Here is a 14,844-nt window from a genome sequence, read left to right as displayed (position 1 = left end):
AAGTTAGGATCAAACAAAGTACATGAGGAGTATAAAGAAGTCAGTAAAGAACTAAAGAAGGGAATTTGGAAAGCCATGAGGGAACATGAAAAGTCCTTGTTAAGTAGGATGAAGGTAAATCTCAAGGCATTCTATACATACAGCACATCAAGAGTATGAGGATAACTAGGGAGAGGGAGGAACCACTCAAGGATAAAGGGGTAATATTTGCTTGGAGCTGAGAATGTGAGTGAGGTACTTAATGAGTACTTTGCCTCAGTATTTACCAATCAAAAGGATCTGGAGGCCCAGGAGATCAGTGCTGACTGTATGATTACGTTAGGGCACTTAGAGTTCAAGGAGGAGGAAGAGTTGGGCCTCCTAATGAGTATTAAGGCGGGTAAGTTCCCAGGGCCTGATGTGATTTACCCCAGATTATTGAAGGAGGCTGGAGACAAGATTGCTGGGCCCTTGATCAGTATCGTGTCCTCTCTAGTCACAAGCAGAGTCCCGGAGGACTGGCAAGTGGCTAAAGTTGAACCTCTATTTAAAAAGGGAGCAAAGGAAAATCCTGGGAATTATAGACAGATGAGTCTCACATCAGTTGTATGGAAATTGCTGGAGAAAATTGTTAGGGATAGGATTTATGAGTATTTGGAAACCCATGGCCTAATTACAGAGTGCCAGCGTGGTTTTGTGTGTGGCAGGTCATTCCTTACCAACTTGACTGTGTTTTTGACAAGGTGATGGAAGAGATTGATGTGGGTACGGCAGTGTATGTTGTCTACTTGGAATTTTAGTAAGGCGTTTGACAAAGTCCGTCATGAGAGGCTAATCCTGAAGACTGATGCATGGGATCCACAACAAATTGGCTGTTTGATTTCACAACTGGCTTGCCCATAGAAGACAGGGAGTAGTGTTCAAAGGGACTTATTTGAGCTGGAGGTTTGTAATTGGAATGTGTTCTGCCAGGATCTGTGCTGGGACCTTTGCTGTTTGTAGTGTATATAAGTGACCTGAGTGAAAATGTAGATGTGTGGGTTAGTAAATTTGTGGCTGATACCAAGATTGGTGGAGTTCTGGATAGTGTAGAAGATTGGAAAAGAATACAGCATGATATAGATCAGTTACAGGTATGGGCTGAGAAATGGCAGATGGAGTTTAACTCAGTTCAATGTTGCATCTCAGTAGAGCAAATGCTAGGAGATAGTACACTGTTATGGGCAAGGTCCTTAACAGTGTTGCTGAGCAGAAAGATCTTGGAATCCAAGTTCACTGCTCCTTGAAAGCGGCTACACAGGTTGATAAGGTGGTTAAGAAGGCTTATGGGATGCTTGCTTTTATGAGTTCAAACGTCAAAAAGTTATGTTGCAACTTTATAAAACTCCGGTTAGGCCACATCTGGAGTGTTATGTACAGTTCTGTTCACCGCACTATAGGAAAGATGTTGAGGCTTTGGAGAAGGTACAAAAGAGGTTCACCAGGATGCTGCTGAGTTTAGAGGGCATGTGCTATAACGAGAGGCTGGATCAGCATAGTCTATTCTCTTTGGAGCGTCAGAGGCTTGGAAGAGATCTGATAGAGATTTACAAGATTGTGAGAGGCATAGATAGAGTGGACAGTGAGTATTTTTTCCCAGGGTTGAAGTGTCTAATACCTGAGGGCTAACATTGAAGGGGAGAGGGATTAGGTTCAAGGGGGATATGAGGGGTAAGTTTATTACTCAGAGACTGGTGGATGCCTGGATTGTGCTGTCTGGTATGGTGGTAGAGGCAAATAAACTAGTGACTTTTATGTGATGTAATTTGACCTTTCCGAATCCTTCTTATTAACCTAAAATATATGAATAGAGGAGCGGAGTTGACGACATTATTGAACGTGTTCAATTTAAGATAATGGTCTAGCCTTGTTTTGTTCTGTTTGCTTTTTTTGGGTTTAGTATTTACAAATAGTTGTTTTTTTTTTGTTGCTTTTTGGGTTTTTCTTTGTATGTTTTCTTTTTATTTATTTTTTCTTTATGATTAATTACATCATGAGTTTGAAAGTCTATTATACCTGTGTTATTTGAAATCTTTTCTGTATATGCTTATTAACAATAAGATTATTCCAATCTCTCTGTATCAACATTGTTACTTTGTTTATAACTTTGGAAAATTAATAAAAAGATTTTAAAAGATTTTTAAGAGACATTAGGATAAGCACATGGTTGTAAGGAGGATGGAGGGATAGGGATATGGTGTAGGTAGGAGGGATTAGTATTTGGGTGTTTCTAATTTGCTGTTTAGCTGGTTTGGCACAACATTGTGGGACGAATGGCCTGTTCCTGTGCTGTACTGTTCTGGCCTGCAGAGTTCCTCCAGCATTCCGTGCGTGTTGCTATATCATTCGATCAGTCATTTATCCACCCTTTCGTACTTCAAGATATCTAATACCACCACCTTCTTGATACTAAAATGCTCCGGACAATGCATCCATGAACACACTATTTTCCACCTCCATCTTGTGATTCTATAAAGAGGTTACCCCTTTAGACTGTGATGGAACCCATCCTTTCCCTCGCTGGCAACTCTCTTGCTCCTGATAAAATGCGTTACAATTCTCCTTAATATTTCCAAGGATATTTCTGCTCTCCTACACACTTTATACTTGTTGAAAGACTCACTTGATTGTAGTTGCCTAAGCAGCAGAAGCTTCTTTTTCTTAATAATCATACTTTCAATATATTTTGTCATCCATTTTTAACATAGTTGCCTTTCATCCTTATCAGAACTGCCTTAAAGTACATTCTAACGTTTCACCAACAATGGATGTGAAGCTTCTTGTTACCCATCTCTTGTTACCCATCTTTTGTCTCCCTCCCTTTATGAACAGCAACGTCACAATGGCAGCTTTTCCACCCTTAAGAACATTACAATTTTTGGAAGATTTTATCTAATGCATTGACTATCTTTACAGCTACTTCTTTCAGCTCTATTCATTCTCCATGGGGAGATCAGATTACTTCCTATTGTACAACCCTCTGCCACATATACGTCCTGCCAATTCTGTTTAACTATTCTGCTATTTCCTTAATTCTCCCATAACCATCTCCCCAGCCAAATTTTCTATGGAGTTAATACTCACTTGAACATCATTTTTAAATTATTCATATGCCTGAAGAAGCTCCATTCATCCAGCTTATTTTTCTCATTAGTTTGACTTCATGGTTTATTTTCTCCTTTTTTCTCAACATTATTGTCCACCTTTGCTAAATTAGTTTTCCTCCCACTCTTTGAGTTTACTGCTAACCTTTGCTTCCTTATATAATTCATAGACCATGGGAGGGAGGAGAAGATGGTGGCGCGACGTAGTGTGCATGGCTGTTCCGAATAATATCGTATGTGTTAACTAGGGGGCCGTGCACAATCCCGATTTGATGGAGACAGCCGTGAGAAGCACGGAGGAACATCTGGAGTAACTTCTGAAATGCCTGCTTTGCTGCCGCTGCTACTGTGCGATTGAGAATCTCCGGAGGGGAAGGCCCCAAATCCTTGGCTTTGCCTACTGCCTGTTGCTGGGGCCGGGGTCGAAGGGCTCAGCAGAGATGGTGTTCGGTGCTCAGTGTTGGAGAGCTGGTCGGAGGCTCGGAGTTTTCGGACGGACTCGGAGTTGGACTGTGGTCGGATGCTTCCAGGATGCAGCATCGGCAAGTTTGCGGCGCTGGAGGTTCACCGTCTGCGTGAGATGATGGGACTTTCGAGTGACTTTGAGACTTTTTACCGTGCCATAGTCTGTTCTTTATCAAATTACGGTATTGCTTTGCACTGTTGTAACTATATGTTATAATTATGTGGTTTTTGTCAGTTTTTCAGTTGGTTTGACATGTGTTTCTCTGATATCATTCTAAAGAAACATTGTATCATTTCTTAATGCATGCATTACTAAATGACAATAAAAGAGGTCTGCGTGTCCTCATAATCTAATAATCTAATCTAAAACATAGCAGCAGAATTAGGCCATTGAGCCTGCTCCACCATTCCATCATGGTTGATTTATTATCTCTCTCAATCCCATTTTCCTGCCTTCTCCCATAACCTTTGATACCCCGATTAATCAAGAACCTTTCAACCTCCACTTTAAGTATACCTGATGACTTGGCCTTCATGGCTGCCTGTGGCAATGAATTGCACAGATTTAATTCCCTATCTCTGAACTAAGTATATGCCTCCCTGTTCTGAGACTGTGCCACCAATCCCAGATCTCCCCCACTATAGTAAACATCCTCTTCGCATCCACTCTATCCAGGTCTTTCAATATTCAACAGGTTTCAATAAGGTGCCTCCTCATTCTTGAAAACTCCAGCAAGTACAAGGCCAGAGCCATCAAATGCTCCTCATACATCAACCCTTTCACTACTGGAATAATTCTCATGAAACTCCTCTAGACCTTCTTCAAAGCCAGCACATCTTTTCTTAGATAATCAGACCAAAACTGATCACAATTCTCATAGAGGTAGTAATGGGGGACAAAGAAATGTCATACAAACTCAATAAGTACTTAGTGCCAGTCTGTGGAAGACACCACCAGCATGCCAGAAATTCAAGATTATCAGGTGTTGTGAGCCCTGTGGGCCCCTGAGGTACAATATAAAGTGTTGGACTTCTAGATTTCTCAAGCACCTGTATTTACTAATTGTCATCTTAACTAGTCATTAAAATCTTGTGCTTTCTGGTTAATCTTGTCAAGGTGATTATTACTGACACGGGTTTTTCACAATCTGTGATTATTCAAAGTGGACTCCTGATTAGTTCTCATTGCAGGATCCTTGTGCTGAGAATGATATGTCTCGTGGTGTCGCTCAGTCAATCTACCAATGATCTGTTGGAATTCCTATGTATAACCTTTTGTTTCCATCTCTACGTGGGAGTCTGCTGTTCCTCCACATCTGGGTTCAGTCTTTGCCAGTGCTGACTGTGACAGTCAGGAGGCAGAAGTGAATGTAGCTGCTATCACTAAGGAGAAGGTACTTGGAAGCTGAAAGGTCTGAAGGTAGGTAACTCAACTGGACCAGACAATATGAAGATTTGTGTGGGGACAGGTAGTATTTGAGGAAGCAGGAGTCTGCAGAAGGATTTAGATTAGGAGAATGAGCAAAGACATGGCAGATTATTCAGAGAGTGTGCACACCAGCTCACTGATGTCTTTGTGGACATCTTCAACACTTCCCTCATCCAGGCTGCTGTCCCCACATGCTTCAAATCAACCACCATCATCCCTGTACCAAAGAATTCTACAGCTTCAGAGCTAAACAACTACCGTCTAGTGGCACTGATGCTAATCGTCATGAAAGGCTTTGAATGGCTTGAAATGACACATTACCAAAAACTCCATTCCTGCTACATTGGACACTCACCATCATGCTTACTGACAGAACTACTCTGACAGAAGCCATATTATCTGTCATGCACCTGGCCCTGACACACCTAGAAAACGACGACACTTACAGTGTGTCAGAATGCTGTTTCTGAATTTCAGTTCGTCATTCAACACTATTCTCCACAGAAATAAATGACTACCACCTGGTGGCACTGATACCAATCACCATAAAGTACTTTGAACAGCTGGTAATGGCACAGATCAAAAACTCCATTTCCGCCACACTGGACACCCACCAATATGCTTATTGACAGAACCACTCTACAACAGGTGACATCGTGCACCTGGCTGGCCCAGACACACACAGAAAACAAGGACACTTATGTCAGAATGCTGTTTTTCGATTTCAGTTTGACATTCAACACTGCTGTCCTAAAGAGCATGGTGAATGAACTGTTACTTTTCAGTCTAAATACACCATTGTGCAACTGGGTCTTGGACTTCCTAACCCCAATAGACCTGAGGTAGTCCAGATACACGACTGCTCCATCATCTTCATCATGGATACACACCAGGGCTGTGTGCTGAGCCCACTACTGTACACTTGGCTCGCACATACTGCATGGCCAAGCACCCGAGCGACCTCATTGTGGAGATCGTGAATCACACGACAGCAGTGGGGCTCATTACCGATAGTGATGAGATGGCCTACGAAAAGGAGGTGGAAGAGCTCGAGGCCTGGTGCCATGCAAATTACTTGTTCCTCAATGTCAAAAAGACAAAGGAGATGGTTATCAACATCATGAGAACTCGCACCACTCACACCCCTCTTTACATCAGCAGCACAGCGGTGGAAACTGTGAGCACTTTCAAGCTCCTGGGAGTGCACATCACACCCAACCTCTCAAGGTCCCAGAGCACATTCTGCACAATCAGGACAGCTTGCCAATGCCTCTACTTTCTAAGTAGGGTTAAGAGAGCTGAACTATGCACATCTACATTCATATCATTATAAGAAGCGCAAAGAACATCTGAACAAGTTATATCATTGCATGGTACAGAAACTTCACTGCATGGTACGGAAATACGACTGTATGGTACGGAAACTTCACTGCAGCAGACTGGAAGGCTCTTCAACAGACAGTCAAAACTGCCCAGCGCATCACCAGCACCAGGCTACCTATTGTCAAGAACACATATATTCAGAAAGGTGCCAGAAAACAGCCAGTAACATCATGAAGTATCCCACCCACCGTGTTCTTCGACTGCCCCAATCCCATCAGCAGGGAGGCTACATAACATCCACGCCAGGACCACCAGACTCAAAAACAGTTACTTTCCCCAAGCAGTAAGGATGATCAACACCTCCACCCATTAATCCACCCCTCCACACCCCAAACACCACTACCTTATCATTTCCTCTCAGTCACTTTATGTACATAATGTAAAGGTTTTTACTCCTCATGTATATGAAGGATGTAAGTAATAAAGTCAATTCAATTCGATACAGGCATAATAGTGCCTGGTATCACTTTATGGATATAAAATTAATCGATGCACTGTATATAAGCTATCTAAGTATTTATATTTATTGTAGTTTTATTACTGTTATGTTCTTTATCTTATTGCTTTATTTGTGCTGCATTGGAATCAGAGGAACAATTGTTTTCTCCTCTACACTTGTGTACGGAAATGACAAACAATTATGAGAAGGAATACAGTGTAAAGAAGTGCAGGGTCATACATTTTTCTGGAAGAAATAAAGGGGTTGACTATTTTCTAAATGGAGAGAAAGTTCAGAAATCAGAGCTGCAAAAGAACTTGGGATTCCCTAAGGACTAACTTGCAGGTTGAGTTGGTGGGAAGGAAGGTACATGTAGCATTAGCATTGGTCTGACAGCACCTGGAGCCTTTTAAGAGCCCCTTCCCTAAGAAAGGATATACTGCTATTCCATTTGGCCCAGTCCATTTTGTTCAAATCTGTATTACATTATAATCCCTTTTATTTAAACACGTTTCTTTCTGACTTGGTTTCTCCTCCTGCCTATTACTTGCTGCTTATGGTGTTTGGCATGCAAGTAGTCCTGCACTGTGAATCCACCAGGGTGATGCCTCATATTGAGATAGCCTGGCTAAATACCTGAATAATGTGCATACAACACATTATTCTCCATAACCTCCATTATCCCCAACGGAACCCTCTGACTAATTACATCTTTCCCTACCTCCCTCATCACTTTCCATAGGGATAGCTCTCTACGTGGCTTCCTTGTCCATTTGTCCCTCCCCACTTATCTCCTTCCCGGTGCTTATCCCTGCAAGCAGGACCTGCCCCTATGCCTCTTCCCTTACCATCATTCAGTGCCCAAAGCAGTCCTTACAGGTGAGGTGACATTTCACCTACGATTCTGTTGGGATCATCAATTGTATCTGGCGCCCTCAGCGTGGCCACTACATCACTGAGACCCAAGTTAGATTGGGAGACCTCTTTGTCTTCCAGTGGCTACCCATTTTAATTCAACTTTCCATTCCCATTCTGATGTACCGGTAAATGGTCTCCTCCACTGCCACAATGAAGCCAAACTCAGGCTGGAGGAGCAACATCTCATATTATGTCTGGTATAATATTATGTCATATTATGCCTCCAATCAGATGACATGAAGATCGACTTCTCTAACTTCCAATATTACTCACCCCTCCCCCCTTCTTTTTCCCTTCCTCCTTCTGGTTACCATTTTACCCCTTGTATTCTCTTCACCTGCCCATCAGCACCCTCTGGTTACTCTTCTCCTTCCTGTTATTCCACGAATCACCATCCTCTCCTAGAATATTCCTTCATCTTCAGCCCTTTATCCCCATCCAGCTTCTTACTTCATCAGCCCTCCTTCCTCCTCACATAGCCTCATCTGCCACCTCCTACCTTCTCATTCCGGCTTCAGTTCTTTTCCTTTCCAGTCCTGATGAAGGATCTTGGCCCAAAATGTTGACTGTTTAATCACCTTCATAGGTGCTGCCTGACCTGCTGAGGTCCCCCAGCTTTTTGTGTGTATTGCTCAAGACTTCCAGTCTATTGCATTTATGAGTCTTCTAGCCAACCATTTGTTGCCTCAGTAGTGAACCTGTTGGGCAAAGTGCCACTTGCAAGATACAAGAGGACCGAGATAGTTCTAAGGGCCCAATACAATCGTCATCATCCTTTCGGCTTAGTCCTTAAATGTTGCCGGAGGTTGCAAGTAAATCATGGCCTGAAACATGGACCTGCTTGGTCCATTTGTGCACTTCCACATCCCTGAGGCAGTCAGCCAGCTGTTGGAGTTGATGGACGGTGACGCTACCCGGTTAAAGTTATTAAAATCACCCAGATAAACGTACACAATTCATTGAATATATTTCATCTACGTATTTTGTAAAATTCTCACCGAGGCCATATGGTCACCTGCCTCCCTACACCTATCCCTTCTGCGCAGGACTTGTCAAGCTCAATTTGATATTTAAAAATATAGCCTGGTTAAATATACCGTACGTAAGCCATTAAATGTTGTTAATAACACCTCCTTTTATTTTGACATATTTAGAATTCCTTCCAAAAGTGTGAAAACATTAACACAATCACATCTACTACAGCCTGAAGTGTGTTGAAGTGGGCTGCACCCATTTCAGCAGAAGCTCTATGCTTCTACCACCAAAATGTTGAAGCCATTGCAGTGAACACTCTTTTACTTGAGCCAGCCTCAAGGAAACTCCCTGCCTGATTCAGCTGATGCACAGATAAAATGTTCATCCAAGCCACCATCCTGGAAATGGTGCTGTGTGATATTATTTTCGGAATGCTATGCATCTCCATACAACATTTCTCAACCCAAAACATTAGTTCACTTTTAAAGATCTATTAAAACTTTTGTCAAGATGACGTACTCAGGAATTGAACCAATACACTGGTGAACAATATGCAGGATGGAATGGCTGGACATACCTTTTGGTTGATAACATGGAACCATGACCGTGCATTCTTCTTTAACGTGAGGTTTTGTCTTGTGGTTGCAGCCACCAGCATGCAGTCCTCTGTGATCAATACAGAGGACCACGCGGTATCTGAGGCCTTGTCCACATGTCACTGTACACTAGAAAGAAACAGACCATCAATATACAAGAGATCAGAGATCATGCATCTGTTGCAGGAAAATAACTTGGGAGTTCAGAAAGTGAATCAAACAAGTTAAGCAAAATCAAAGTACCAAAGTAAACTGCATGTTGTTTGAATATGATCGTCATTCCAATGACAGCTCTCAAAAAGACCAAGTCTCTAATAATATTCAGAGCAGTGTACCACTCTTTTAAAATGCCATAGTCCAACATTGTTGATATTTGAGACTGTCCAGCAGTGCACAACCCTAGTAACAAATTCTCGGATATTAATTGCTGGGATTCAGTCAGAGAATGCTGAATAATGCTGGAGAAGATTGGAATAGTGGAGTGTCTATCAGGGCATTTGCAGTCTGCACATATACAATTTATAAATGAAAGGAATATGCATTTAAGACCTAATTCAGTTTCTAATGGGAGCAATGCAAATTCATTACAATAGGAAAGTGTTCAGTTAGTATGGTGGCATATTTCAAAAACTCCCATTGCCCTGAGTCAACATGGAGAGTAACAATAAGACAACGCGACGCAGGAAGGAGGAGGAACAATAGAGGGAGGTGATGGGCTGGTGAGAGAGGGAAACGGAAACGGGGGATGGTGAAGTGGGGGGAGCGAGATCCGAATTAGATTGAGAGACCACTTCACTGAGCACCTACGCTCCACCCGCCAGAAATAGCAGGCCATCCTTTTCAATTCTACTTCCCATTCCCATTCCAACATATCAGTCCATGGCCTCCTCTACTGCTGCGATGAGGAGCAATACCTTATATTCTGTCTGGGTAGCCTCTAACCTGATGGAATGAACACTAATTTCTCAAACTTCTGGTAATTGCTTCCCTTCACCATTCCTCTATTCCTGTTCCCCTCTCTCACCATATCTGCTTACCTGCCCATCACCTCCCTCTGGAGCTTCTCCTCCTTTCATGGTCTTCTACCTTCTCCTATGAGATTCCTCCTTCTTCAGCCCTTTATCTCTTTCACCAATCAACTTCCCAGCTCTTTGCTTCACCCCTCACCCTCTCCTGGTTTCACCTATCACCTTTCACCTCGTACTTCTTCCTTCCTTCCCCTCACCTTCTTGCTCTGACATCTCATCTTTTTTCCAGTCCTGATGAAGGGTCTTGGCCCGAAATGTTGTCTGTCTATTCCTTTCCATAGACAATGCCTGACCTGCTGAGTGTGTGTGTGCTGCTATTAATTATTCACATTCTTTTTCGAACAAATTTATCTGCTTCTATTTTGAATTATGCACATGTTAGATCTATCAGTGATTCCCATGAGTGAATAAATTTTAAAAACCCACAGATGTAACAGAATGATCTTAACGTAATAAAGAATGCATTCTTTCAAGCCACACACTTTGAAGTGACAAATGCTCCCAGGAGTGTGGTTCACTCTCCAATAACACCCTAAAACTTTAAACTGCAACCATCGGTACATAATGGCTATTCTGACAACAATGCCAAACTCGCAGGCTCTACCACCAATGACAAGGACAACATGCTGACTTGCAGCTGTTGGACACCATCCTGACTTGCAATAACTTACTGTTGTTTCATCACTGGATCTGAATGTTGGAGCTCCCATACCAAATGCACTGTGGGAGGACTGCAGCAATTTAAAGCACCAGCTCACCCCTATCTTCTGAAGTTCATCTAGAGGACAGGCAATGAATATTGGCCTTGTCCATGACGCCCAGGTCCCAAAATAACATTAATTAAAGTGATGCTGACTACTCTCATCCTGGTTGACATTGTGACAATTCAACCCAAGACTGAAATTTCCTTACAGGAGACCATTCCTGTGATAACCATTTAGGACAATCGAAGAGGTTACAGGGCTGCATGACAGGAAATTTCTGTGTGTACATGCACTTCCACTCCTCTGCATTGCTGATTTGTCCATTGATGTCTTCCTCCACACAGGAGACAGTGCGAATCTGAGCACCTCCTCCACAGGAGCTTGAGCAGGCAGTCCAAGGGCTACTGTCCCACCTGCCAACACAGAAAAACAAGTGTTTTGTCAGATACATTAGTTATTGGTAAGACTTAATACTGCAGAATATACAGTAAGTGACACAATTTGTTTGCCTCAGCTTGTGACGACTTAGCACTTTGTGGTTTGTGAATAAAGCCACTGATATTAGAGTCTGAAAATGATTAATGATTGTCATTTCAGAAGATCAAATGACTGCAAATTTTAAGCAGAAGCATAAATCACCAGAAGTGCACAGATGGGGCAATAGATTAATCTTTGGATGAAACTATTCATCACGACCTGGACCTACAGGTCTGGATAGGCCTCAAACCAGAAATATTTACCTTTCCTCTGTGATGCAGAATGCTCATTCCTAACATTCCTATTCCTGCTTTATTCTCTTCTCCACACGCTAAAACAATTTCCCACAATTGAATATTATTGATGTATCTAATATTGATAAAAAAACTATTTGCAAGAATCCTCTAAAGTTCAGAAAACTGGAAATCCAGTTTGGAAAGCCAATACTGTACCTACAAAAATTACATCATTTCTGACAGATGCTCTGCTGGACACTTTAAAATATATTGATAAAAGCATCTCTATTCTGTGTATGTGTAGTCATGTTCTCAGAGGAATAGGCACTTTGGCCCACAATAATTGTGCCATCATGATGTCAAATTCAACTAAATCTATTCTGCCTGCACATGATCCATATTCCTTCATTCCCTGCACATTCATGTGTCTATCTAGACACACCTTATTCACTGTTATCAAATCTGCTTCCATTAACACCCCCAGTATCCCATTCCAAACACCTTTCACTCTGCCCCACACATTTCTTTAAAACATTCCCCCCTCACCTTGAATGCACATGCTCAAATATTTGATATTTCTACCCAGGGGCTATGCCTCTCATAGCTTTATTGACCTCTTCCTGTGACCATGTGAGTTTCTTCTGAGTGCTCTGTGTTTTCTCCCCCACATTCCAGAGATTTCAAATTGATTGGCTACTCGTTCATTACCCTTCATGTTCAGGATCTGATGGGAGTTGAAGGGAATGGGGGGAGAATTGACTGGGATTAGCATTGGGTTAGTGTAAATGAGCGTTGATAGTCAACACACACACACACACACACACACACACACACACTACGTACACTTCAGACCTTTTAACCACAGGTGTTCTTGACCTCATCCCCTCTATTGACCTTGACTCTGATGGACAGGTGATCAGAGCTGGCTCCACGTAGCTCCACATGTAGCAAACAATGAGGGTATTTCAATGCATGCCAATGATGTGCTGTACACTGCTCCCTATGAAGTTCCATTATTGAGCTGGAACCTGCTGGCTGTCTTGTGACCAACTGCAGACATTCACTGTCATAAAGAACATCAAGTTTGGGACTTCTGCACAAAGATTAGAACCTTCAAGTTGCCTAGCAGGCTTTTGCCAGTGGTTTCCCAGATGCTTCATTTGCTTTCCTGTTTCTCTCGTAATGTTTAACCTCTCCATCCTCTCCTCCTCTTCCCCACCTCCCAATGCTTCCCTTAATCTTCTTCCCTCTTGTCCTCTCCCAGCTGTACGTCCAGAAGCTATGGAAACCCACTGCAGATCCAATCTAGAGTTCCAGCTTCCGATGATGCAAATTCAGGTAGGGAGCCACAATAGGGCGCCATGGCAGCATAGCACTTAGCACGATGCTATTATAGTGTGGGGTGTCAGAGTTCAGAGTTCAATTCCGGCGTCCTCTGTAAGAAAGTTTGTACATTATCCCCGCAACCGCGACTGTGGCTGCTCCAGTTTACTCCCACTGTCCAAAGTTGTACTGATTTGTAAGTTAATCGGTCATTGCAAATTACCCTGTGATTAGGCTAGGGTCAAATAGCTGGGTCGCTGGGCAGGACGGCTTGTTGGGCTGGAATGGTCTTTTCTACGCTGTATCTCTAAATGAATAAATAAACTGTGCTGACAATGGGACAAGAATAATTCCTCGTCAGGTGCCATATTTGATTGGACTCTGGAGATAAAATGCAAATATTAATTAGAAACACTGCAGCTGGTTAAGGAAGTAGACGTTTATGAAGGATGCCTTACGTTTGCAACCTGAGTTGCAAGGACAATGAAAAGCTGTGCACACTGCTGCGATATGGTGTATAGAATCTGGAATAGGGAGGGAGTGAGAAGTGTGGGAAGCAGAGTCAGATAGGTATCTATGAAATTAATATCACATCTTCAACAGTGGACAACTTTTCCTTTGACTTTCTACCATCAGGCAGGAGACTTCGATGCATAAAAACAAGAAAGGTCAGGATGGGAAACAGTTTCTTCCTTCAGGCCATTAGACTTCTGAACTCCCTGCCATGTTGTCTTTGAAGTATCACTGGTTAATCTGTCCTGTACCATATAATATTTAATATTAATGCTCTTTAGTTTGTTATTTCTGTGTGATTCATCTGTAAATTTTATCCTTACCTTCTTAACATATCATGTTATGAGTGTTATATGTACATCTGTTCTTTACACCCCGGTTCAGAGAAACATTGTCTCATTTCTAGTTACATTAAATAGATGAACACATGTATAGAGTTAAATGACAATAAACTTGACTTGTAAAGGTTTGACTTCAAGTAAGCTGAATGTTGACAGCTTTGTTCTTTCAATGCTGTCAACATTAGAAACTATGCAAACACTCAAAGCACTGCGAGCGGACAAGGTAACTGAGCTTGGTATGACAGCTTTCAGATGCATTATACCACACATAGCAATGCTTTATAAATCCAGGAGCAGAATCGTGCACCAGCTGATGGGAAAAAGGAAAGAAGAATGGTAATTAAAGCAATTAACAGATGGGGAAATAAGTACAAGCGCAATTACATCTTTACAATTAGCGTAAGCCTTGCAACAAACCACCAGCAATCAGGAGAAGAACAAACTGCTTGCCTCATACCTCTTCTCTTTTCCTCAGCTGCCTATCAACTCCCCTTGATGTCCCTCATCCTTCCCTTTCTCCCATGATCCACTCTCCTCTCCTATCAGATTCCTTTCTCTTCAGCCCTTCTCTTTTTCCACCTATCACCTCCCGGCTTCCCACTTCAGCTCCCTTCCATACCCACCTGGCTTCACCTATTACCTGCTAGCTTGTACTTCCCCTCTCCCCACTGTCTTATTCTGGCTTCTTCCTCCTTCCATTCTTGTCCTGATGAAGGGTTTTGGCCTGAAACGTTGACTGTTTATTTGTTTCCATAGACGCTGCCTGACCTGCTAAGTTCCTCCAGCATTTTGTCTGTGTTAATCTCAATGGAAATATGGCTACAAGCAACTGACTCTTACATTTTCAGCAATACATTGTTTCAGCTCTTTAAATAACCAAGGGTTTCAATGAATG

At 42.4% G+C, this 14,844-nt stretch overlaps 1 protein-coding gene across 1 annotated transcript in view; it reads right to left on the bottom strand.

Moving 5' to 3' along the window:
• The window catches only part of LOC134346985 (ADAMTS-like protein 1), a 546,173-nt gene that overhangs the window by 130,583 nt on the left and 400,746 nt on the right, over positions 1 to 14,844 (bottom strand). Inside the window, exons 13-14 of the mRNA XM_063048923.1 lie at positions 11,268 to 11,472; positions 9,309 to 9,456 (exon numbers count right to left, since the gene is read on the bottom strand). Coding sequence (XP_062904993.1) covers positions 9,309 to 9,456; positions 11,268 to 11,472 — 353 coding nt within the window. The remainder of the gene's footprint in view (positions 1 to 9,308; positions 9,457 to 11,267; positions 11,473 to 14,844) is intronic.

Source organism: Mobula hypostoma, chromosome 5, assembly GCF_963921235.1.
Source record: "Mobula hypostoma chromosome 5, sMobHyp1.1, whole genome shotgun sequence".
NCBI lineage: Eukaryota > Metazoa > Chordata > Chondrichthyes > Myliobatiformes > Myliobatidae > Mobula > Mobula hypostoma.
This window is presented reverse-complemented; position numbering and strand designations above follow the sequence as displayed.